The sequence below is a fragment of the Dama dama genome, chromosome 22 (genome assembly GCF_033118175.1).
Source record: "Dama dama isolate Ldn47 chromosome 22, ASM3311817v1, whole genome shotgun sequence".
Lineage (NCBI taxonomy): Eukaryota > Metazoa > Chordata > Mammalia > Artiodactyla > Cervidae > Dama > Dama dama.
The window spans coordinates 43,656,413-43,682,571 of NC_083702.1; the positions used below are offsets into that span (position 1 = coordinate 43,656,413).

The following is a 26,159-nucleotide window of genomic DNA, read 5'->3' on the forward strand; positions in this document are numbered from 1 at the left end:
TCTGGAGGCCGAGGCAGGAAGACCAGGAGAGGCTTTTTGACTCACCGAGACCTGGGGTGTCTGAGACAGACTTGCATGATGTCTCCCAAGAAAACAAGTAGGTAAGGCGGAATGCAGGAGACAGGTCTTAACCATAATACCAGGAATGACTGGCAAGGAAAGATGATTCCAGACAACTTGCATTGTTTCAGTCCTGATTCAAGGCTGGAACATTTGCAGCAGTTTGTAGAGTGTGTGTGTGTTCATTGCCCTGCGAAAGACTGGCAGCCACAGTAAGACACCCGGCAGGTGAGATGAAAGGCGTGTGTGTGTGCATGCTCAGTCATGTCCAACTCTTTGCAATCTCATGGACTGTAGCCCACCAGTCTCCTCTGCCCATGGAATCTTCCAGGCAAGAATACTGGAGTAGGTTGCTATTTCCTATTCCAGGTGATCTTCTCTACCCAGGGATTGAACCCACGTCTCCTGTGTCTCCTGCACTGGCAGCCAGATTCTTTACCACAGTGCCACCTGGGAAGCCCTAAATAAAGGGCATATGATAGCAAATTCTGAAGGGTGCATCTTCCCTGAGGGGCTCTTCTTCCCTTTCAGCACCAGCAATCCCAGAGGAACCGGCAGGAGTGAGAAAAGGGGTGCAGGCATCTGGCCAACATGACGGTGATGATAAACCCAATCTGTTCAGTAAATCTCTTCTCATTCATCCATTCATCACTGCTGAGCACCTACTGTGTCCCAGGCACTTACAGTCTCAGGACAACCGAAGAAGGTGGATTCCACGAGCCCCTTTTAAAAGTGAGCAAATAAGACTCAGGGGTGAGGCCACTTGCCCAGGTCAGGAAGACGACCGTGATTTCAGTCTGGGGTTCCTGACCGCAGAGCAAGAGGAGCCTCCCCGGAAAGTCAGCCTCCTTGGTGGGGGATGAGAAATGTCCAGGATGCTCGCTTTCATTCCACGTGTGGTATATGATACGTTCTCCACTTCACAAGAGGGGCTGGGCTCAGAGGAAAATACAACTTCAAATTCCTGAGTGCAACCGCTTCCCCCACTTCTCCTTTGTCCATGGACATCACTTTTAACACTTCCGTATTTAAAGCGCAGAACATCCCTGGGCTTTAAGGAGCCGAAGACTGGATTTCTTGATGCACTTTACAGCCACGCTCCCTGGAATCTGGGACTTGGAGGGGCGTCAAGAGCTGCCTCAGCCAGGTCAAGCTGGCTCAACGCTCGGCCTGGGCAAGCGCACCTCGTCCAGTGCGCCGGCGCCGCTCCAGGCTCCCGCGCTCGCGATCGGCCCCCTTCGTGGGCGAACCCACTTCCAGAAGGGCAGGAGGATACGGCGAGTCCCCATTCCTCCCGAAGATGGGCCTTGCCAGCCTCTGACCAATCAGAAAGCTTGTTTTATCACCGCTTCTGGATATACGAGGTTGGAGCTGCTTTTCCCTGAACTTTCAAGCCGTGCGGGGGCGGGAGGGGGAAATGATTGACATCTTCTGCAACTATTAGTCAAGCGCGATAAACTTGAAGAGCAGTTACGACAACGAATTATCTGACGAGAAAGGCTGTTAGCCCTTCCCCCTTCTCTCACTGGTCTCCGTGAGCCCTAGGGGGTGGGAGTTTTTGATGTCAGCCAATCGATGGCCAGCGAGAAGGAGGGGGACGATGAAGAGGCGGGGCAGGCGGGCGGTGGTTGCCCCGCGATCACAGCCACAGTGGGACTGGGGGCGGGGGGCCGGAGGGTTTCTGGGTCACTGTTCCCGAACCGCACTGCCGGGGGCTGGATTGGGTTCAGGAGCCTCATCGCCTCCCTGGCACCTTCCCGGCTGCCTTCTGAAGACTTTTACCCCTTCCGGCGCTCCTCCGCGCCCCACCGCGACCCTAGCGCCAGATACCGCCCCGCCGGCTGCCCGAAGGGTCCAGGCCCCATTGTCCCGGTCCTCATCGCGGCCACTGGCCCCTTGAGCGCCAGTTCTCCCTACTCCCCTTCCCAGGCAGGGCCACCAACGCCTCCAGCAGCCGCTCTTCTCTTGTCTGCTCCGTGGAGGTGGTTGGTTACCATGGTGAAGCTGGCAGCCAAATGCATCCTGGCAGGTGAGTCTGAAAACTTGCGGGCGAATACAGTGGCCGGAGTTCAGAGACTTCATAAATTGTTGAGAGCTTTTGTTCACGTAAATTGTCTACCCTCTTTCCCTTTCTGTCTCCCAAAGGCGAGTTAATGCAATTACTGATATAGTAAATTCCATTAGGCATGGGATAATTATCTTCCAGAGCACACTTGTAGCTGCAGCTGGTTTCCTTCCCTCCCTGTTATACTCTGAGACCACCGTCACCAACTGGAGCTGTACTCGAGGAGCAGACTGGTTTTTAAAAAATCAGGCTAAGCACACCATAAATGCTTCAACTAAACCATGTGCTGTGCTCCAAAGTTAGCATCAGTGACTTAGGTGGTCTTTACTTATGGGATTTTTTTCCTTGACCCCATTCTTCTGAAAACAGGGATAGGAGACAGTAATGTCCAGTTGACTAGAGTTTGCAAAAATACCATGTATGTTGTCTTTAAGACCCAAAGTTATGGTTGCTGCCCCATAATCTTGAGGACATAAATGATGAATCCCCCAAAAGTGGGAATCTGTTTTGCTGATTGATACATCCCAAGCACCCAGAACATACATCTGGAACGTAGGAAGTACTCAATAAACATTTGTAGAATGAATGCATATGTGGCATGCACATTTGTGGTGTTACTGCTCATTTAGAAATGAGAAGTAACATTTGCCTGGATTATGGACCTGGGACCTCAGAGCACAGATGTACTTTCCTGAGTCCTTGCTGCATTGCCAGGCACATGTATTTCATTTAACCCTTTCACAGTAGGTAGCACCCTGGGGTAGGGCTTCCCTGGTAGCTCAGCTGGTGAAGAATCTGCCTGCAATGCAAGAGACCCTGGTTCAATTCCTGGGTTGGGAAGTCCCCCTGGAGAAGGGATAGGCTACCCACTCCAGTATTCTTGGACTTCCCTGGTGACTCAGATGGTAAAGAATCCGCCTGCAATGTGGGAGACTTGGGTTCGATCCCTGGGTCAGGAAGATCCGCTGGAGAAGGGAACAGCAACCCACTCCAGTATTCTTGCCTGGAGAATTGCCATGGGCAGAGGAGCCTAGCAGGCTACAGCGCATGGGGTCGCAAAGAGTCGGACACAACTGAGCAACTTAGCACCGCACCGCACAGCATGGCGCCCTGGGTCGGATGCTGAGTTGTTCTGACCTCACTGAGGACTGAGATGAAGTCTCTGGCCCAAGGTCACCCCCTAGTGAAGGAAGGTCCTAGCCGGGATTCCCACCCCCCAGATCTGCTCACCTACGTAATTCTTACCTTGTGTTACTGTTGAAACCTGTGACCTCTCCAGGTGTTTCTGACCAATTCAGGAAAGAAGCAGTAAGAGGAAAAGGAGATTCTTTTTTTTTTAATTCTTCTCTTTCAGACTGAAAGGGGTGGTATTTGTAATGACTTTTCCAGTTTGGAAGTAAAAGGGTCACACAGAAAGATGACTGATCGAAGCCACTCAGATCATGCTGGAGCAAAAGAAATGAATGGTCTTCAAAAGCAGTGTCTAGTTTCCAGAGCACCAGCGGGGGCAGTATTGTGCCACAAAAATAATTCCACAGATTGGCTGTGTCTTCTTGGACAAAGCACTTCTCTGAGCCTCAGTCTCCTCATGGATAAAGTGGAGACATTTTTCTCTGAAGTTAGATTTTTTTTAATGGGCTTCTCTCTCTGACTGTTCTTTCTCCTATTTCTTTTTTAAATCAACTTCCATCACGAAGCTAACTTACTGAGCATCATTTTTGTGCCTGCGCTGTGCTATACCCTCAGCATGGGTTATCTCAACAGCTCTGTGGGGTCAGGATTATCGTCATTCTCCTCTACAGATGGGGCCTCTCTGAGGCCCAGAGAGGTTGGGGCATTTGCCCGGGGTCACACAGCTGGATTTGGCTGAGCTGGTATCTAGACCCAGGTGATCTGATTTCCGGGGCTTGTTGTTAGCCCCACAGGCTACCATCTCAGGCCTTGATTCTAGACTCCTCGTCCTTTATACCCACACCCTCAGATACTAGTTTTACCTGGTTTCGTCCATGGCCTTACAAGTCGTTCCTGAACTCCAACCTAGCCCTCAATCTGTAGCCTCCTTATGAGGCCTTAAGGAAATCTATCTCATCTTGGAAGTTTCCAGGGACCAAGAGACCTCAGTACAGTGGATCACTATGCCCAGCCCATCTCCACCACCCACCAAATTCTCGTTCTCCACCTCACCCACCCCCCACACACACACCTCCTCCCGCACTGACCAGCTGTTTACATGGGGTCAAGCTGCCTCTGTTCCCTCACATAACTAGCTACCAAAGGTCCTGATAACTCAGTTCAAGTGCTCGTTCAGTCCTCATATTTACTGAGCACCTATTATGTGTAAGTCACCACACAAAGTGCACTGGGAATCCCAGGATGAACCCAGCCCACTCCCTCACTGAAGAAAGCCCTGGATTGCACACAAACGCTTACAACGCAGCAAACTCAAATCGAACACCCTTTGTGTGCTAGCTCCCAGAGGAATACCTCAAGGCGCGGCTGCTAAATTGTCCTGGTTCAGACGAAGAGAGAAAACAACCCTTAACATTTATCTGTATTTTATGTGCTTCCAGATCACTTAAATATTACTTAATATATGTCAGGCACTGTACATGTTAACTCCTTAAATCCTCATAACGATTCTCTGAGATGGATATTGTTATTCACCATTTTGGAGATGTAGCAACTGAGGCCCAGAGAGATTACCAAACCAAGGTCACACAGCTCATAAGCCTTGGGGCTGGAATCTGTGCCCTGAATACCATGTACTTCGTGCCTCTTGACAGACATGGGGGTGATAATCGTGCCTCCCTGGAAGGTTGCTCTGACGAGTCTCATGCCACCAGCAGTGAGCCATAGTAGCCAGGCAGGTAAAGACAGAGGAGCAAGAGATGACCTTCAGAGGCTGGTCATCAGAAGGACATTCTTTTAGCGTTGCCTGGCAGAGAATTGAGCAGGATTAAGATTTGTATTAGGGAGACCTGGAAGGAGGTTTTCTTCAAGGAATTTTCAGGGAGCAAGAGAATAGGAGGGTAGAGCCCAGATCTTGTGTAAGGGATAGTCGGAGACAGGGTTGGAAGGTGGAGAAGGGTACACAGTGGAAAGCCTCCTTGGACAGGCTCTGTGAGCACATCACACATAAAACAGCACCACTGTTTTATGAAGGTCTGTCTGTCGATGCTGAGCTCAGGGTGAAAGAACAACAGCAAGAAAAAACAAAAATGAAATAGGGCCAACTGGGAAGTTTTTGCGGTCCAGACCTAGTCAAGAAAACAGAAGATACATTAGGCATTTCAGCAGAGAGGTTTTAATGTATGGAATTGGTTCACCGGGTGTCAAAGAACTAAAAAACCCAGGAGACAACATTGTCGTGACACTGAAGGAGTAGGTAGAGATCAGGGTTGTCAGAAGCTTGAAGAAGAACCTCCCCCACCCTCGAGCTAGGATCCAGATTTCCAAGGAGGGGACACTGCCCAGTCGGAGTGGTACCCAGTGTGTGATGGCAGCCCTTGCCACAGATCACTAAGACCCATTGCCCGCTAGCCGGGAGCTCAGGTCCAGTGTTTAGGGCGAGATACCACTAAACCAATTCCAGACCATCCCGAGGCGCTGTGTCTTAAGATCACTTCTGTTACTGAGTGCTGCATGAGGTAGGGTCCAGGCAAAAAGCTGAAACTACGCTCAGTATTTAGATAGTGAGGATTTAGCATGGGATGTTCACTAAACATGTGCTGGAGGGCTGGGAAGACAAATGGGAACAGTGAGGCGGCACAGAGAGGAACTGCAGGAAGGAGCCTCACCCCAGGGCTGCAGGAACAGAGGGAAGATGGCTGGGTATCAGAACCCCGAAGCTCAGAAGGGCCCTCGGAATTGAGCTGCAGATCTCTGAGAAGGGGACCCTACCCACCAATGCTAGTGTCTCTGACGGGGTGTACTCAGGCTGGCCCAAAAGTGCAGAACCACAAACAACACAGTTGGAGGCAGCAGCCGACCTCTGCTGCTGGGGTGAAGGCCATCGCTAGGAGACTGCTAAGAGAAACTGCAAGCAACGGAGAAGGAGCAAGTCCCTCTTCCTCCCCCCACCCAGCCTTCCACATTGGAAGAGTTCTTGAACTCACATTTGGCGGAGCCTGACAGGAAGCCCCTGAGTGTGACAGGAAGCCCCTGGGAGACGGAGAAATGTGTGTGCGGAGCCCCAGCCCCAGCATCACAAGGCAGAGCACGGACGGGTGAGTTTGGGGCTGAGACAGGAGACCCAGTTGACGTTCAAGGTAACTTAGGGCAGTGTCAGCCCTGACAACAAAGGAAATTCGGGCTGGAGACCCAGCGAAGGATGTAAGGAATAAAGAGACGGCCGCCTGGGTGTGGGAGGAAGGAGGTGGAGACTTCAGAGGTGACTGTGGGTGAAGTCTGGGGACAGTGAGAGTGAATGGTGACCAGAACAAGTGAGACAGGTGGGCAGGACTGCTCTGGCCCCAGCGTGGCTGTGGACACACTTGAGATTGGGTGAAGGCCCTGCATTGCAGTGGAGACACCCACAGGTTGTTGGAAATGCAGAGCTTGGGAGATGGATTGTGGCACGTGAGGTGACAGCAAAGGTAGCAAGAATAAGTGGGACAGAGTGGATGGGGGCTAAGGATGGATGCACAAGAAGGTCCACATGGTGGACAGGGGGAGGAGCAGTGGGAGGACCAAGCCAGTGCAGGGTCACCAAGGCCCGAGGGCCGCGGAAGGAGGGTGTGCTCCTTCAAGCTGACATCTTTCAGAGATGTTGAAGAGCATGAGGACTAGGGGAAAACCACTGAACTTGGCAATTATGAGGTCACAGGTGACCTTGCAGATGGCACCCTCTCCATCAAGCAGTGCACCCGTCGTCCCCTGTCCCCGCCATGACCCCTGGGCTCAGCCTCTTCCAGGGAAGTCCTCCCTGCTGACGAAAGCCCTCATCAACTTCTCTCCTCCCCGCGCCCTCAGACACCTTGGTTCTCAGCTTGCACTATTTGAATTTGCACTTGTCATCTTGTTGCTCTGCAAACGTGTTTATCGGCTGGCTCCCCTTCCTGCGCATGCTCAGATCCTTCCTTAGCCGACAACGGAGGTTTTCCAGAAGTATGGGGAACTCTGACTGACAGTCAGAAGCAAGATATATGAAATTAACCAGAACAAATCTGTGGGGAATTTCACGAGCGGGAGGAGCCAATTTCCAACTGGATGCAGAAGCAAAATTGAAGTCGGGAGGGTGGATACAGTCATCCCCTGAGAGGCTGCAGGGATGAGGACCCACAGGGGCAGTTTAGAAATGGGCCAGAAGAGTCCCTGAGCTCTAGGAGAGGGGTGGACTGGCGGAAAGAGTGTGCTACTGGAATCCTAGGCAGATTACTTAGCTCTCTGAGTTTCAGTATGTTCATCTGTCAAGTAAGGGGCCTGGGAAGGAGTGAATGAGACTGTATGAATGGGTCCATAATGGAGGCTCAACCCTTGTTGGTTCCCTTCAAAGAAGTGGTAGCAGATAGAAAAGCAAGACCTGACTAGCTCATTCAGACCCAGAGAAGTCAACGTGAAATGAAGTGTCACGAGTAGTCAAGCAACTGTCTCACATGAGGTGACAAAAGTCAAAACTGAAACGTTAACAGAGCAGCAGGCTATCAAGGAGTCAAGTAAAAGGAGCGCTGAGCCACCCATGATGTGGGTTAAGGTGAGGAGATGACATCAAAGGATGCAACTAAGAAGGATGGTGATTTTGCTGAGGGATCAAAGGGGTGAGAAAGCAGGAGACAGGTGTTCTGCCAAGGTGCTGGGTGATGGAGGGAGAGTCAGTGTGAAGCTCAAGGTGGAAAAGATCTTGCAAATGAAAACAGCGTGGTATCAAAGGAGGCCACACAGAGCCGCCGGTGGGGATGTTGGGAGGGCACAGGGGAATGAAGGATGAGCCCTGAGAGTCTCCAGCACCCCTGGGGGCCCGGGAGGAACTCCAGAACAAATTGCCCCTGCTGCCTTGTGAAAGGTCCAGGTCTCAGACTTGAAAATGTGACATGAACTTTTAGTTTGGAGGTACCAATTTATGGGGCTGTCCACTGACAAAAGAAGCTGAGGAGATGGACCCGGAAGGTATAAGATGGACTTAGAGGAACCAGTGGCTGTTGCCAGTAGACTTGGAGGAGAGGCCCTGGGAAGATGGGTCCACAGTGGTTGCAAATGGGTACCAGGAGGTGGAGGTGGAAAATGTCCTTTGGAAATGGGTTTCAGGTGGCACATGTAGTCCCTGACTCTGTTTGTCATAAATATGGTCCCACCTAACTCTCACCCCCTCTGCCCCCCAGTAATTATGCAGGATTCTAAGGATGAGTGCTCTAAGCTCAAAGTGGTTCAGTTAGTCACCTGAACCCATAAGTCTGTGCCTGGTCATACCTCCTTGCCTTCAAGTGTGTTAAGTCACTTCAGTTGTGTCCAACTCTTTGTGACCCTTTGGACTGTAGCCCACCAGGCTCCTCTGTCCATGGGATTCTCCAGGCAAGAATACTGGAGAGGGTCGCCATGCCTTCCTCCAGGGAATCTTCCTGACCCAGGGATTGAACCCGTGTCTCTTATATCTCCTGCATTGGCAGGTGGGTTCTTTACCACTAGCGCCACCTGAGAAGCTTTTTACCTTCAAGACTTCAAAGTAAGTTCAAGTTTGTAAGGAACAGGTTTTCCCCATCAGGTGTGTTTCAGTGAAAGAGTCGGTTCTGTTTCCAGTGCTCAGAAGCCCTCTTTCCACTCTGTTACCTTCTGGGTCAGTTTTTGTAGATGAAAGGATTAGTCCGGAAGAAATGAGGCTGGTTTGGAAAATGGGTCTCATGGACCCATTGCCCTGCCAGCAACCCCAGGGCAATTTCCCATGAGAATCAGGCACGTTTTCTCTGAGAACTCGTTGAAGTTTTTCAGTTTCTAGACTGTTTCTGGAGTGGGAGATCCTTGAGTCAGATTAGCGTGAAAGCAGTGTTTTTCTTCTACTCTGACCTCGCAGGAGACCCCACCGTGGGCAAGACCGCCCTGGTGCAGCTCTTCCGCAGCAACGGGGCCCATTTCCAGAAGAACTACACCCTGGTGAGATGTGGATGTCGTAGGCCTGGCAGAGACCTAAAGAGAAGTGATCAGATAACCCTAAGGGAGTGACTTTCCCATTGTCCTTAAGAGGCCCTCAGAGACCTGACAAATGGCCACAAGCCACAGGGTGCGGAGCCGCATGGAGCAGACTCGCCTGTGGTCAGCTGGTCACCACATAGAGCCCGCTCGTGGGCTGGGGGTTGGACGAGACTAGGTCCTCTGACTTCTGCACAAGAAGTGAGCCCAGAACAGACACCGGAGCCGGGGACACGCCTCCCAGGGTGGGATGCTCTTCCTGACAACACACCCCTGGGGGCCCCCTGACGTATGTCTTCTTCCTTTTCCTCCACAGACGACAGGGGTGGATCTGGTGGTGAAGACAGTGCCAGTCCCTGACACGGGGGACAGTGTGGTGAGTGGTCCCCTTGCTCCCCCGAGGGAGCTCGGTGCTGCCCCAGCTCTGCCTGAGGACTCCATGGCCACTGTCCTCCTCCCCGGGAGACAGGCAGCGCTGTCCCTGGGGAACAGCGATTTCCTAGCTCTCGCTTTCTGGGGGAAAGACTTCAGTCGAGAGAATATAGGGCAGCTATTTTTTCTTTAGTTGGATGTAGTTGGTGAAGTTGTGTTAGTTTCAGGTATACAACAAAGTGAATCAGATGTATCTGTGTATATATATATATATATATCTCACTAGTTGCTCAGTTGTGTCCAAGTCTTTGCGACCCCATGGACTGTAGCCCTCCAGGCCCCTCTGTCCTTGGAATTCTTCAGGCAAGAATACTGGAGTGGATTGCCATGCCCTTCTCCAAGGGATCTTCCTAACCCAGGGATCAAACCCAGGTCTCCTGCATTGCAGGCAGATTCTTTACCATCTGAGCCACCAGGGAAGCCCCCGTGTGTGTGTGTGTGTTATATATACACTTTGAGATTATTTTCCCAATGGGCCATTACAGACTATTGAGTAGAGTTCTCTGTGCTATACAGTAGGTCCTTATTAGTTATCTATTTTATATATAGTGGTGTATATGTGTCAATTCCAATCTTCCAATTTATCCGTATCCCTGTTTGCCTCCTGGTAGCCATAAGTTTGTTTTCTATGTCTGTAACTTGATTTCTGTTTTGAGGATAAGTTCATTTGTACCCATTTTTTATATTCCACATTTAAGCAATATCATATGATATTTGTCTTTGGCATAGAACAGTTTTAAGTAGCAACAGTTTATTAAGCAAAACAAGAGTATCCTCTTGAGAAAGAACAGGTTGTTTGGAAATCAGAAGCAGCCCCGCAGTGGGGTGTGGTTGGGATCTTTAGAGTGGTGGTCCCTCGCTGTGCCCTGCATCGTCTGACTGACAAGTTGATTGACAGCTTTAGGTTCTAGAATTTTTCTCCTTGTGCACAGGCGGCTTACCCATAAGCACCCAAGTGTAACCCACAGTGGGGGAGGAGGGGGACGGGGGACGGGCAGAAAGTGCAGGGCTAATTTATCACCAATACAGCATAATGAACCCCTGGTTACTTTGAGTCACCATTTAGGTCTTGGTGTGCCTATGCCAACCTGTGCTGGAGGTTTTATCTTGCTTGATTTTGATAAGGCTGGAAAGTTAGCAGTGGTCCTTGACTAGGAGAGGTGGTCAAGGACTAGGAGAGGAGGGATCTCTGGGCATACTCTGATCACCAGTGTCCAGGGAGGGTGAAGGAAAGAGGATCCTGTCCAGGATGGAGCAGGACCTGCTCACATCTGACTAGCTACCTAATAGTGCCAGGACTTGGTCTAGACTTGTCTGAGCATTTCGGAACAGAATGAGGGAAACATGGGAAGCCCTGTAGGGAAGGGACGAAGAAGAGGAGGTGAGGCCAACAATTGCCAAAAGAAAAGAAGGCTAGGAACTCAGGTGTACATATTTCAGCTGTGACATTGCCATGGACAGGTTCCCTCCTGAAACAGTTAATTATTGTTCAGTCACTCAGTCCTGTCTGACTCTTTGCAACCCCTTGGACTGCAGCATGCCAGGCTTCCCTGTCCTTCACTATCTCCCGGAGTTTGCTCAAACTCATGTCCATTGAGTGAGTTAACAACAACCAGGACCTAATTATACGACTGTCTCTACCACACCATAGTTTTGTAATGATTTGAAGAAAAGAATAAAGCGATATCCTGATTTTCAGTTAGCAAAAGTGAGGGGATATTTTGTAACAGTATTTGGTGACTTGGGCTGCCATATATTATATTATTAATAAATAGATAGAAGGCTATATTCAATTAATAAAATCTATAGAGAAAAAGAAGAGGAAGTGAGGAAGACTGGACTCTGGACCTCACCCTCAGAACTTGCTGAGTACCAAGGTTCCTAACCCGCATCTCTCTGTGGAAAAGCTCAACCCTTGAAATTGAATTCCAAGCTGTTACGTTTGCCTGTGGGCGTCCCTCGTGGCTCAGTGGTAAAGAATCAGCCTGTCAATGCAGGAGATTCCTGGGTCAGAAAGATCCCCTGGAGAAGGAAATGGCAACCCCCTCCAGTATTCTTGCCTGGGGAATCCCGTGGACAGAGGAGCCTGGCGGGCTACAGTCCATGGGGTCACAGAAGAGTCAGACACGACTTAGCAACCAAACAATAATGTTTGCATGTACTTTCCTGGAGAGAAGGTTTAAGAATTGCCAGATTGTCAAAGCAGTCCATGAGCAAAAAGCAATTTTAAGTACCCGGGATGCAGTGAGAAGGGATAAGATGAACACAGCCATCGCCAATGTGCAAAGCAGAGGATGATGCTGACCTTCAGACAGCCTGTGCTGGTCACCAGAGCCAGTGGGAGATTACAGGGCACTGGGGGAGACTTCCTGGAATAGCAGCAACAGGGAGGGGCTCTCACCTGGGCAAGCGAAGGTTGAGACATGGGCAGGAAGGGTCATCCTGAGCCCTCTGCCAGCATCAAGCCTCAGCTGTCCAGAACCCTGACAGACTGTCCTACTTTAAATGCCTTCCCCAGGCCTCCTCCGTGACCTCCTTTAAACAGGATCGTTTTTCAAGATTTGAAAATCAATTTGGTTAACAAAGTGCAGAATGACCTTTTGGAAACCAGAGCACTTGTCAGCCTGTTTAGCATTCTGTTCTGCCAGGTGGGGAGTCAGCTTGTTCCTGGTATTTTTGCACTCGGGGTTAGAAGAGGTGAGACGCCACCCAGAAGGGGCTGCTTGGGGTGGGAAACAGTTGTACCTGAGTTCGTTCCTCTTCCCATCCTCGTCTGCCTGCCTAGGGCAAGAAATAAATGTATGTGCACGTGTGCACATCTGGATCACCCTGAGGGTGAGCGGGAGTCCTAGCTGGGTGTGCAGCCTGGGGTTTTCTCAACTTTCTGAGACCTGCCTTTCTGATTCCAGGAACTCTTCATTTTTGACTCGGCTGGCAAAGAGCTGTTTTCTGAAATGTTGGATAAACTGGCAAGTAGCATTCAGTCTTTTTTCTAACCTCCGCCTCCCTCCAAAGGTTTGCCCCTTAACAATGCCCACTGCACTCCAGTCTCGAGGAGGGGTGACCATGGCAACATTCTTTAAGGACATTCCTCCCAGCCTTGGGGCTTGCGGCCTCTTGACAGGTAGGAGCAGCTTTTGCATGTGATTTGTGATTGCCCCTCCCCCCAACTCTGGGCTAGCTGGGCTCCCAATGTGCCAGAGTAATCCCCGACTCTGGTGACTTTCTTCTCTTAGGCAACCCCCTCCTAGGGATGTTTTTTTCAGTCCTCCTCCTGCACTAGTGGTAAAGAGCCTGCCTGCCAGTGCAGGAGACTTAAGAGACACAGGTTCGATCCCTGGCTGGGGAAGATCCCCTGGAGGAGGGCACAGCAACCCACTACGGTGTTCTTGCCTGGAGAATCCCATGGACAGAGGAGCCTGGAGGGCTACAGTCCATGGGGTCATAGAGTCAGACACAAATGAAGCAGCTTAACACGCGTGCCACTTCCTAGGTCTGGAGCAAAGATTTCCTTCCCCACTAGGGGGTGCCCTCGAGGTCCCAGAGTGTGGCTCACCCAGTTCAGTTCAGTTCAGTCACTCAGTCGTGTCAGACTCTGCAACCCCATGGACTGCAGCACGCCAGGCCTCCCTGTCCATCACCAACTCCCAGAGTTTACTCAAACTCATGTCCATTGAGTCGGTGATGCCATCCAGCCATCTCATCCTCTGTCGTCCTCTTCTCCTCCCACCTTCAATCTTTCCCAGCATCAGGGTCTTTTCCAATGAGTCAGTTCTTCGCATCAGGTGGCCAAAGTATTGGAGTTTCAGCTTCAGCATCAGTCCTTCCAATGAATATTCAGGAATGATTTCCTTTAGGATGGACTTGTTGGATCTCCTTGCAGTCCAAGGGACTCTCAACAGTCTTCTCCAACACCACAGTTCAAAAGCATCAATTCTTCAGCACTCAGCTTTCTTTATAGTCCAACTCTCACATCCATACACGACCACTGGAAAAACCATAGCTTTGACTAGACGGAACTTTGTTGGCAAAGTAATGTCTCTGCTTTTTAAGCGTCTTTTAATTTCATTGCTGTGGTCACCATCTGCAGTGATTTTAGAGTCCAAAAAAAATAAAGTCTGTAACTGTTTCCATTGTTTCCCTATCTATTTGCCATGAAGTGATGGAAACAGATGCCATGATCTTCGTTTTCTGAGTGTTGAGTCTTAAGCCAACTTTTTTTCCCTCTCCTGTTTCACTTTCATTAAGAGGCTCTTTAGTTTTTCTTCACTTTCTGCCATAAGGGTGGTGTCATCTGTGTATCTGAGGTTATTGATATTTCTCCTGGCAATCTTGATTCCAGCTTGTGCTTCTTCCAGACCAGCGTTTTTCATGATGTACTCTGCATAGAAGTTAAATAAGCAGGGTGACAATATACAGCCTTGACGTACTCCTTTCCCTATTTGGAACCAGTCTGTTGTTCCATGTCCAGTTCTAACTGTTGCATCCTGACCTTCATACAGATTTCTCAGGAGGCAGGGCAGGTGGTCTGGTATTCCCATCTCTTTAAGAATTTTCCACAGTTTGTTGTGATCCACACAGTCAAAGGCTTTGGCATAGTCAATAAAGCAGAAGTAGATGTTTTTCTGGAACTCTCTTCCTTTTTATTGATCCAGTGGATTTTGGCAATTTGATCTCTGGTTCCTCTGCCTTTTCTAAATCCAGCTTGAACATCTGGAAGTTCATGGTTCATCAACTGTTGAAGCCTGGCTTGGAGAATTTTGAGCATTACTTTACTAGCATGTGAGATGAGTGCAATTGTGCGGTAGTTTGAGCATTCTTTGGCATTGCCTTTCTTTGGGACTGGAATGAAAACTGACCTTTTCTAGTCCTGTGGCCACTGCTGAGTTTTCCAAATTTGCTGGCATATTGAGTGCAGCACTTTGACAGCCTCATCTTTTAGGATTTGAAATAGCTCAACTGGAACTCCATCACCTCCACTAGCTTTGTTCGTAGTGATGCTTCCTAAGGCCCACTTGACTTTGCATTCCAGGATATCTGGCTCTAGGTTGGTGATCACACCATCGTGATTATCTAGATTGTGAAGATCTTTTTTGTATGGTTCTTCTGTGTATTCTTGCCACCTCTTCTTAATATCTTCTGCTTCTGTTAGGTCCATACCATTTCTGTCCTTTATTGTGCCCATATTTGCAAGCCTGCCCCATCTAGGTTTGCTCTGGGACCCACCCCTGCTGCCCAGGCTCCTCCAGCCAGCCCAGCCTTTTCTTAGGATGCAGTTTGCTGTACCTTCCAAGGTAATCTGGGCCAGTGAGCTAATTAGAAAGTTCGAGATCTCCAGAGCCCCTGCCTTTCCAAGAACAGCTACATTTTAATAGAAATTGTTTGCTGCCCCCCTCCTTTTTTTTTTTCTTGTTTTGTCTGAAAGAAATAGATCGAGTGATGGTAATTTCACACAGGGCTGGCCTCCTGCATCAGTTCTTCCTGTTTTACCACGTGCCTACATAATGGCCGGGGCTGCCCGGCAAAGGGGATGATGTGTCTGGGGAAGTCAGGGCCACCTGCTGCCCATTCTGGGTGTGCTCACTGAGGCCTGGAGGAAGAAGGTCTCTCCTGCATGCGCACAGAGGTGGTCAGTGTGGCTTCAGCTAGAGTTCTTGAGTTAGTCTGTGGAGTGAAGGTGTAAGGGCATCATCAATTTAGTCTAAGTTCCTCCCATCCTGGAGGCCTGCAGAGCCAATTCCAGGCTGACCTTCCAAGGACAGCTAAAAGGAAAAGGCTTCTGCCTCACACCCTGGGAGGTGATAACACCCTAGAAATAAACCGGGCTCTAATTGTGCAGAATGGGGGTCCCCAGAGACCAAGACGAGTATCAATGCAGCCCCACAGCCTGTGCCAGGCAGCAGGCTGGCCCAGGACTCTGCGCAGCCCCTGAAGGTGCTGGCTCCTGAGAGCTTAGCCTTGGTTCTTAATTGGGACCATGAACCCTGTCCAGTGGCCGCTCTGGTTTGGATTAGGGCTGACACACTGCTGGAGAAGCAGAACGTACCCTTTGCATTTTAAAAAGCCGACCCTTATTAAGAAGATGTAAGCAAACCAGCTTCCAGTGACTAGCTAATGAAAAAGAAGGATGCGTTTTCAGGCTTGCAGAGCAGAAGAGCATATCAACTTGCATAAGAGTGGGCTCTCAATGAGAACAAGTAGCAGAATGAGTTCATGGAACCGGGGCAGACAAAGCGTTTCTGGGTAGAGAAAGGCATCAGCTCCACCCTGGTGTTTGAATCCCGTGTGACCTGGGCAAGTCAGTTACCCACTGTGAACTCAGTACCTTCAGCTACACGGTAGGGATCTTCAAACCAGCCCTGCAGACTTGGGAGGTTTCACAGTGACACACAGAAAATGCCCAGCAGAGAGCCTGGCATGGACTCGAGCTCTCGCCATCATGGTCACTGTGCCTAGGCCTTCCCATTCATTCCTGTGGGTGAATCATTTTCGTCCATGGGTGTGGCTCAGTTTTCTGACTCATCTTCCCTTTAGGATTTTTCATTTCCCTCCACCCACGTGTCCCTTCCCTTAGAAGGCCACATCGCCTCCCCGCCTAGAAGTCACTTTGGCCGTCAGTGACGTGTTCGCATCCTGTCCCCCTTGCCTAGTGGGAGAGTCCCAATGTCTTGTGTCTTGTCTACGATGTGACCAACGAGCAGTCCTTCACCAACTGCAGCAAGTGGCTGGAGAAGGCTCGGTCGCAGATTCCAGGAACCACCCTCCCAGGTAAGAGCTGCAGGCACCAGGGTTTCCAGCAGCTCCTCTGTCCTTCGATTTCAAAGGCACAGGTCACTGCAGAGGTACCTGTGGGTGCAAAAACAAGATGCTCTGGGCTTTGAGTGTGGCAACTGGGACTGTACCCTGGCTCTGCCGCTTCGGAGCCCTGGCAACCTCGGTGCGTCGCCATACCTCTGAGTCTGTAAAATGGACCCGGTGATGCCCATCTGGCAGGGTTGTGGAGCAACTCAAAGATACTAAGGGGAAAGGTGTTGGGATATGAATGCGAGTTGTTTCTGGAAGGCTCACCCCAGGGAAACGACCCTTATTTTCTCCTGTATGTGGGCCACCAGGAAACATGCAAGGCCCACTGTCACTTCTGAATGCTCTCCATCAGTTTATTTCTCATCCCTATGTGAGATCAACAAATTCTCCTCATTAGAGACCAGGGAAAGCGATCCCCAGAGCCAGGCTCAAAAATTAGCTGCAGCGGATACAGCTGGCAACAGAACTAAATTACCTTTGCATCCCTGACTCCGAGCCCAGCCCTCATATTAGTATTAATGACCGTTTTGAAAGTTTGGTCCATGCGCTCAGAATGATCGCAAATGCTCACATCGGTTTGGTCCTCGCCTTCACAGCACTTGGAGCCTTAAAGAGACAAGGCAGGCAGGTACCTTCAAGGTCTAGAAAAGGGGCTGAACAAAAACTGCAGGTGGAAGGGCGTGCCACCCACTCTGCTTCGACCCTTGGGGCCCAGCGCAGAGTCTGCTGGTGCTCACCACCTGGGGTCAGACAGCCTCTCTCAGATGATGTTTCACACCCCTCAAAAGTAGGCTGCTTGCTGTTTTTTCTCTCCAGCTGTCTTCCCAGACGGCCACGGTTATAATGCAATGCTCTGATTGTCTCTTTCGAGTAGGTGTGCTGGTGGGGAACAAGACAGACCTGGCTGGCAGGCGAGTGGTGGATGTGGCCCAGGCCCAGGCGTGGGCACTGGGCCAAGGCCTGGAATGTTTTGAAACATCTGTGGTAAGTACCGCTGCCTGCGCCATAGCCCAGTCTGCAGCGGGGCCTTGGCTGGAAGCGGTTTTTTCACGTGACCTTGCATGCGTTGAGTTGTTACCCCACCATACTCGGAGCCTGATTTGGAGCTGATGTTACATCCTTCACCTGAGATCTCATCTCAATATAGCAAGAGTCACTCGTGTGTTACAATGAAGCGGATCAGCCAGCCAGCCCTGGGAAAAGCTGGATCCCAGTTAGTAAGGAATACCGGCGTGTGGTGTTCAATCACAGTGCTGTTGGACGTCTGCAGGAGGCATGGTTATGGCGTTGTTGGCACATTATTTTATAGGCCCTTAGAATCAGTCCCCTGATCCAGGAGCTGGCCCACACTTCCCTCTTCCTGATGGGGTGACATGACTGGCCCAAGGTCATGTGCCTCATAAAGTCCCTTGTGCCAGGACTGGGACCCCCGACTTCTGGTTCCCCTCACTGCTCCCAGTCGCCACCTTGCTGCAGCCTCAGAGTGACTCCAGGCCACAGGAGCCCTCAGGAAGTGGGACAGAGTGGTTTGTTCCCAGCACTTTCAGTACACGATATCATGATTTTGGCGTGTTCACAGTGTCACGTGAAGCCCCTCCTGTGTGGGGAGCTCTGAGTTCCCAGCCTCCCTGCAGCCGGGGTGCAGGCATGTGACCCAGGCTTCACCAGGTGGATGCACACTTGTGCGATGATGGCAGGGAATCAAGTGAACACTGCCCCCCGCAGGAGCCACCCAGAAACATCCACGTAGGGGCCAGGGGCCAACCCCTTCCTAGGGCTGCTGGGGAGACTCGCCACGCCTGGCACAGCCTGAAACATCCCTAGTGGTCACTTGGACCTCACTCCCGGCCCTATGGCCTCTGGCCCTGATTCTTTGGTTCTCGAAGAGAGTCAGTGGGCTACTTAATAAATAGCCCTGAGGTCGTTTTCTGCTCAAACTCCACCTAAGTGACAGGCACTCTTGTTGCATCTACAAAACTCGACAGACGCTGCTGTTCAATTCCTATATTGAGGTGAACTGTTTTTTTTATTTAGCTACATCGGGTCTTAGTTGCGGCACATGGGGGTCTTTGTTGCATTGTCATGTAGGATCTTCCATTGTACATAGACTCTTCTAGTTGCGGCATGCAGGCTCAGTAGTTGCAGGGTGCAAGTTTAGTTGCCCCATGGCATATGGGATCTTAGATCCCCAACCAGGGGTCAAACCTGCATCCCCTGCATTGCAAGGTAGAGTCTTAGCCACTGGGTCACCAGGGAAGTCCCTGGGTGTGAACTTCTTAAACACCCCCAAAGCAGCATGCTTTCCTTAGGGAAAGTGTAGCAAGTAAAGTCGGGTGCTCCGTCCTCTGATGGTAAATAGCAGCCCTCTCTGTGGGCCCCGTGAGTGTTATTTAACCTGTTTGTGCCTCAGGTTCCTCACCTATTAAATAGGGATGAAAAAATATATTCCTCATTGAGTAATAAATATGAGAATTAAGTCAGATGGTGAATATAAAAACAGCACAAAATCTGGGGCATAGTAAACGCTCTGTCAATGTTAGCTTTTTTTAAGTATAAATATTCCCCCCAGTAATCTCATTTATACTATTATTACTAAATCTTTGTATTCCTAGATTGTACGGAAGTAACTGTCAGTCTTGCCTCTGGTCCAATAATCACAAATGCTACATTAATGAAGTTCCAGTTAGTGAGCTTTTACTGTATAGCGGGTTGCCCATGTTGTACTGTTGTACGCAGCACGCCTTTGAGCAAAGCAGTAACTCTTCCACCCACAGCAAACAATATTTGATTTTCCCTCCTGCTCCATTCACATTCATGAAATTGCCTCCTCACCCCAATATCCCATGTTCTCTGGAATTCTTGATAGAACTCAGAAATTAACCTTCACTCCCAACTTTCATCACCAGAGGCCACTGGGCTGGACATTTAAACTCTGGTCAGGTGTTTGCCTCTACACGATTGAAATGGGCGGGTATAAATGATGTCTGGGGAGGCTGTAGTTCAGCACTTGATATTAACTCTGCAGGCTAACTAGTCCCCCCTGAGCTGATGCCAACAGAAGCACCACCAGCAGCTCGGTTAAGAAAGCTGTAATTAAAAAGGAAATACAACCAAATGCCGTTTGAGACAGCGAAGCCCATCTCCTCCTCTCTTCTCACTAAGTGCAGCCACAGTTGTCTTACTTGGCCATTTGTTTTGTTTTGTTTTGTTTTGTTTTGTTTTATTGGAGTGTATTTGCTTTAAAATGTTGTGTTAGTTACTGCTGTTTGATTTTCTTTTTTCTTTATAATTCCATCTTCACAACATACTCATTTTAAAACTGGAGGTTTTGTACCCTTTGACCACCTTCACCCCTTTCTCCTGCCTCCACCCTCACTGCCCTGGGCAACCACCAATCTGCTCTGTGTCTGAGTGTGTCTTTTCTTACATTCCACTTAGGAGTGACAACACAGCAATATTTGTCTTTCTTGTCTGGCTTACCTCACTTAGCATAATACCCTCAGGATTCATCCACGTTGTCACAAATGGCAGAATGTCCTTTTTGTGGCTGAATAGTATTCCTCTGTGTGTGGACCACATTGCCTTTATCCACTCATCAGTGTACACTTAATGTGGTTTCTATGTCGTGACTGTTGTCATGGATGAAGAAATCTCTCCAAGATAGTGATTTCATTTCCTTGGTTACAGACGCAGAGGTGGGATTGCTCTATTTTTAATTTTTGAGGAACCTCCATCCTGTTTTCCACACTGGCTGCACCAGTTTTCATACCCACCAGCAGTGCACACGGCTTCCCATTTCTCCACATCATCACCAACACTTGTTATCTCTTGTCTTTTTGATGATGGCCATCTTCATGCGTGTGAGGTGACATAATATGGTTAACTTGCATTTCCCCGATGGTTAATAATGTTGAGTGCCTTTTCGTATACTTGTTGGTCCTTTGAATACCTTCTTTGGAAAAATATCTGTTATTGATCCTTTGCCCATTTTTTTCATCATAGTATTTATGTTTTTGCTATTGAGTTGTACAAATTCCTTACGTGTTTTGGATGTTAACCCTTTCTCTGATGTGTGGCTTGCAAATATGTTCTTTCATTCTACAGGTTGCCTTTTCATTTTGCTGATGGTTTCCTTGGCTGTGCAAATGCTTGTTAGTTTGCTGTAGTCCCACTTACTGATTTGTGCCTTTGTCGCTTATGCTTTTGGTGTCATATTCATAAAATCACTGCCAAAGCCAGTGTCAAGGATCTTTTCCCCAATGTTTTCTTCTAGGAATTTTATGATTTCATGTCTTAAGTTCATGTCTTTAATTCACTTTCAGTTAATTTCTGTGAGTGGTGTCAGTTAGGGTTCTAGTTTGATCCTTTTGCATGTAAATATCTGGTTTTCCCAGCACTATTTACTGAAGGGACTGTCTTTTCCCCTTTGAGTATTCTTGACTCCCCTGTCAAATATTAGATGACCATATCTGTATATGGTTATATCCAGGCTCTCAGTTCTGTTCCATTGCTCTTTTTATCTGTTTTTAATGTTAGTGTCATATTGTTTTGATTACTGTAGCTTTGCAGTATGGTTTGAACAGGAACGATGATGCCTCCAACTTTGTTCTTTCTCAGGATTGATTTGGTTATTTGGGGTCCTTTGTGTTTCCTCTTTGACTTCCTGACACCCCTCAATATTTGGCATTTTCACACCAAAAAAATTTAAAGCATTTCTTTAAGCAGAAGTTAAAAATTTGTAATGCACTGTTTACTGCTCTAACAAGTTGGACAATACTAAATAAAAGCAAGTTCAAGAAAGATCCATAGGGATGGCTCCTCTTGCAGAAAGAAGAGAGGAAGGGAACTGATGTTTGTTGAGCACCTTCTGTGTGCCAGGTGTTTTGCACGCATTATCTGTTTAGGCTTCCTACAGTCCTACTGCTCTCTTTATCTCACTGGTGACAGACTCAGAAAGACTGTGAAGCTTTCCCTGGTCACCCAGTTAACAAACAGTAGAACCAGAACTAGAACACAGCCCTGCCCAGCTCAATAACCTTCTAGAAGGGGCTCTGGCCTCCCACAGAGCCCACTTTGGGAGTCTCTAGGGGAAGAATTCTAGGTCAGATTAAGCACTAGTCTGACCCTGCTCTAAGGATTCTTCATGCAAAGCAGACCTACTCTACAGGTGTCCATAGATGTCCACGAGACTATGATTTGTCATCTAACAAAAGGACTCCTGTCATTGGCAAGCCCTCCTAGTGCATTTGGAAAATGGTTCCGTTTACATCTGCTACTTCAGGAGCACTCCATGTGTATAAAGAGGCTTGCCTCCATTGAATTCCCTACTTTTTATGTTGCGTTTTCCCTAAGATCTAGCTTTTAAGAGCTTTCAGGTTCATTTAGAAATCCTCAAGCGTGTGCTTTGCCGGCCTCATTCTCTTCCCATTCAACACTTAACTACACTTTCAACCAAGGTAATGTTTTGCTGTTTGACGTTGCCTAGGATGTTACACTCTGTACAACCCGAAGCCCCTTGCAGATACAACTGAGTTATTCCTCTTATGTCTTACTGGGGAGTGACAGCCTTCCGGTCCCTGGTAGTTGCGAACTTAGTACAGACACTTGTCTGGGCCGCTAGCTGTCCTCTCATTGCTCAGCCCCCTCTCCACACTGACACCTCTGGTTCTCCTGTTGGTGACTTGCCTCCTCTGCCTTGGGACTTGCCTTCCTGGAAAGTCCAGTAACTTTCTCTGCAGGATCTGGTTTCACATACTTGTTTCTGTCACCCTGTCTGGCAGAGTGGAAAGGCTGCTCTTCTCACACTTGGGGCCTCTGAATTCTAGGCTGGGCTCTGCCTAAGCCAGCTGGGCCACTGCACGCCTGGGACCCCAGACCACTGTCTAAAACAGAGGCACTGAGCTTGATGACCTCGTTACATCCTTTGGTTTGGAAATCCTTCCGTGTTAGTGGGACTATTTCATTGTCTCTTCCCAAGGCTGCACTTTTGCCAGCAGGCAAGGATTGTCTGAAAACAAGTACTTGTGCATTCATAGTTTGAGCTACTGTCTTAAAAGTAGTGGGTGCTTTCTTCTGCCAACTTATTTCTTTAAAAAAAATTTTTTTAAATACCCATGGGCACGCACATACAGAGTGACAAACGATAGCTAAGTGGAGAGAGTATCATTTTCTTTCCCCCAGAGCTTGTCATGCTCACCCTATAGGGCCAGTTCTTCCCACGGGATGGAGAAAATCTAGGGCAAGTTCCAGAACTTTAATCTCTCAGATAATAAAAAATCCTTTGGGCACCTTTAGTCACAAAATTATTCATTGTTTCAGTTATAAAAATGGCCAGTCCTGAGTGACTGTCAAAATTCTTGATTTAAAGTCAGCTCCACCCCGAGCCTGCTGTGGGTAGCAGGACTGGGCTCCTTTGTCTGTGTTTCTACACCTGTGCTTCCCCTCCAGCCTGCTTTGCCAGACCTGTTCTGGCCCCTCTGGACTTGCCAGGTGTCTGAGATACTCTCCCTACCCCCATAGGGGGCTTCTCACCTGCAGCTTCCGCCTCACAGGTGACAGCTGCTCACCCTTCCTGCAACCTCGGTTCTGGGCCATCCATTGGTGTTGGAACCCATCACCCTCCTGGGGGCTGTCCCCGGGGGGGTCCCTTTAGGACCACTTCACACTGGGCCCCTGCAGGGCCCTCTGCTGGTCCAGGGAAGCATGGCTGCAACCCCAGGAGGAGGTAGTGCAGGCCGTCTGTGTTCTTTCCTGTCCTGCTCAGCCATCCAAACAGCCAGCCCCACCCTCACCTCAGTGCTTCCCAAGCCTGGGTCCAGCACCTTCCTAAGCCCCTGGGCTGTAGGCTTCTCTTGGGACCCTCCCACTGACCTCAGGGTGAGGGAGAAGAGAATCGCCCACATCCATCCTGGGGGAATACCACAGCACACCCCGCCCCCACCTCCATCCGGCCTGGTCCTCCCTCCAGAGCCTGCCATCTGTTGTTTTGCTTTGACCTCTGGGACCTCAGGCAAAACTAAGCAAGAATGAGTCTCATTTTGATGTCCTGTCACACAGTGCGAGTGGCTAAAAGTACAGGCTCTGTGGGAACAGGTCTAGGTTCAGACCCAGCTCCATCATGGGCAAGAGTGTAGCTTTCGGCAATTGATGTTAATCTCTGCGTCTCAGTTGCCTTCTTGTAAAACGGACGGAGCGGTAGTAGCAGCCCCGAGTGCTGGGAAGAAGAGGTTGATCGGAGGTCGGAGGACCCGACAGGAGGGAGGAATGGGGAATGCCAGCTGTCTGCGACGATCCTAAAGCCAACCCACCCTTCTTCACCTTGTCTCTCCAGAAGGAGGCGGAAAACTACGACGCCCCCTTCCACTACCTGGCCAGGCAGTTTCACCACCTGTATCGGGAGAAGCTGGAGGTTTTCCAGGCGCTGGTGTGACCGTTCCCCACCATGGAGCCCGGCTGTGGGCTCTGTCTCCTCGGAACATGGGAGAAGATGGAGCTGCCTGGCACTTCCGGTCTATCGTGACAGCTTTAAATAAAATGAGAAAATGGAGAACCAGCAGCTCATTCTGTTCTTGGCTGGGGCAGCCCTGGAACCAGTTTACACTTTGGCCACTGCTCCCAGAGTAGCCCTGGAGCCTCCAGTGGTGGCAGCTGGCCCTTGGGACAGTGGGCATCCTGCCTTCCCCGGAGGACACCCCCCAACAAGAGCCCACCCACAATTTGCCGCAGTCGAAATGCTCAGCTTGGAAGTTGCTGCCTGGCCAGCAGGCTGATGGCCCTCTCCTCGTTCTAACAGACTCAGCTTTGCTGTCTGTCTGCTTGCTTTCCAGATGCCAGAGCTCCCTGGTGATGACTACTGTCCCTGGCAAAATAGTGCCCTCTGCCGGCCGCCCTGGGTGCCTCTCCTTGGTAAAGACCCAGCCCCCTCCCAGCTGCCAGGAACCCTGAGCACCCAGGGAGCCAAGAATGAGGCCACTTTCCTTTAATGACCCCGCCTCTCAGCGAGCTGGGCAGCAGTCGTAATTCTTTGCACTGAGCTTGACTGTTTTCCATCCTGTCTCTGCTGCCAGATTAATCTTCCTAAAACACCACTTTCATCATTTCACTCCCCTGATTAAAGACCCACGGAAATTCCTCAGTGCCTCTTACATCAGGGCCACGGGCCGAGATCTGGCATCGCAGCCCACCTCCGACCGTCAACCCTCACCCCAGAGTCTCGGCTTCTTCCTGCTCCAGCGCCCCAGAGGGTCATAGCCCTCCTTCAGTCCCCCACTGGGTGGAAGTGGAGATGTCCAAGCAGTGGCTTTGTGGGTAAACAGACCTGGGTCAGTCCCAGGGATAGAGATGAGAATGGAAATTACTCTCATTCCTGTTTATGACCTGCCATGTCTCTACATGAGCTGAGCATGTTATACATACTAGCTAATTTAATATTCACAACGCAGAGTCTTTTTCCCACTTTTACGAATGAGGAACCGAAGTCAGGATCACGGACTCCAGAGCCCGGCCCACAGCGGCTGCCTTCTCCTGAGTCCGCCTGAGCTTGACCAGGAGCAGAAGGCAGTGATGGCTAGGCTGACCCTGAAGGTCATTTCAGAATAGCACATGAAGGGTGTCGGACACAGTGCCCACCACCTTGGGCCCCTCCCTCCCCGTCCTGTTACCTCTCAACACAAGCTCACTGTAGCCACAACTCAACTTGGTGTCCTCCCACCAAGTCATCCTTTCAGAGGGTAGGGGCCTGCAATGTGCCAGACATTTTTCTAGGCACTGGTCATTTCAAGCTGTTAGTCTCTTGGCCCATGTTCCAAGGATGGGAAGATCTACAGTAAACAACCAAGGAGACTTGGAGGGGACGTTTCCAGTTGCTCCAGAATTCATTACGGGGATCCACAGCTGTGACCAAAGATGCTAAGAAACCCACTTCCTAAAGAGGTCACAGAAGGCTGGGGCCAGGCAGCTCCCTCAGGGGTGTCTTAGAGGTGGCAGAACTGGCCCTGCTGCCAGGAGCCACTCCAGCCCCTCAGCTCCTAGTTCTTTCCTGTTTACATTAGAACCTCGAGTCATTTAGAGGAGGAGGCTGTGAGAGTGGATGGTGTTGTGAATGGGGACCACTCCTTCTCCAGCGCCCGCCCCCAGAACTAAGCAAAGGAGATCCCCCCAGGAAAATCCTAAATCCAAACAGAGGACACTGCCCAGAAGAGGAAGCTGACATCTTGCTCCCCAGCTACACACTTGCAGAGCTGCAGAAGCCTGATGCCAGCTGCAGGGATGGGCTATTGAGGGCGTCCTAGGGGGAGTTTGGCACATCCTCTAGACTTGTGCAGGCTCCCTCCAGGGGGACTGGGGAGAGGGGGAGAAGCCTGCCGGCCAGCAAGGGGACCCAGTGCCCCACCTCCACTGCTCAGGGGTCCCCAGGGCTCATGTAGGGATCCACATGGAAAATGAGACTCCAAAGGCAAAGGGCCACTGCAGGAGAGGGGCTCTGGCTGCCCCCACCACCAAAGAAGTTGGCAGGGGGCTCCTGTTCCGCTGGCAGGTCTGACCCCTCCTGGGAAGAAGCCAGCCACAGAGGAGCCAGGCACCCCATCTCCCGGGAGATTTCAGCAGGTAGAACCCAACCAAGGGAGGGCCTGAGAAGAAAGAAGAGGACCCACCCTTGGCCCTTCTGTTCAAGGTGCCC

The 26,159-nt window shown here is 50.0% G+C and overlaps 1 protein-coding gene across 2 annotated transcripts; it reads left to right on the forward strand.

Annotated features, from left to right (window-relative positions):
• Positions 1-1,673: 1,673 nt before the first annotated feature.
• Positions 1,674-24,023, forward strand: IFT27 (intraflagellar transport 27). Of its 2 annotated transcripts, none has more exons than XM_061125305.1 (7): positions 1,674-2,089; positions 9,129-9,208; positions 9,561-9,620; positions 12,586-12,645; positions 16,327-16,444; positions 17,355-17,464; positions 23,811-24,023. In XM_061125305.1, exons 1-7 carry the CDS (start codon positions 2,056-2,058, stop codon positions 23,907-23,909), a joined length of 561 nt encoding a protein of 186 aa, XP_060981288.1. In that variant the 5' UTR covers positions 1,674-2,055; the 3' UTR covers positions 23,910-24,023. The 2 variants fall into 2 exon arrangements, with proteins under 2 accessions (XP_060981288.1, XP_060981287.1); XM_061125304.1 differs by having other exon boundaries at positions 1,924-2,089; positions 16,251-16,444; positions 23,811-23,936.
• Positions 24,024-26,159: the final 2,136 nt, after the last annotated feature.

What these genes read in the sequence shown, in the direction of transcription:
- IFT27 (XM_061125305.1), top strand. Translation starts at nt 2,056, where the DNA reads ATGGTGAAGCTGGCAGCCAAATGCATCCTGGCAG. An exon ending in AGCCAAATGCATCCTGGCAG is followed by an intron (nt 2,090 to 9,128) that starts GTGAGTCTGAAA and finishes CTGACCTCGCAG; the next exon opens with GAGACCCCACCGTGGGCAAG. An exon ending in AATGTTTTGAAACATCTGTG is followed by an intron (nt 17,465 to 23,810) that starts GTAAGTACCGCT and finishes TTGTCTCTCCAG; the next exon opens with AAGGAGGCGGAAAACTACGA.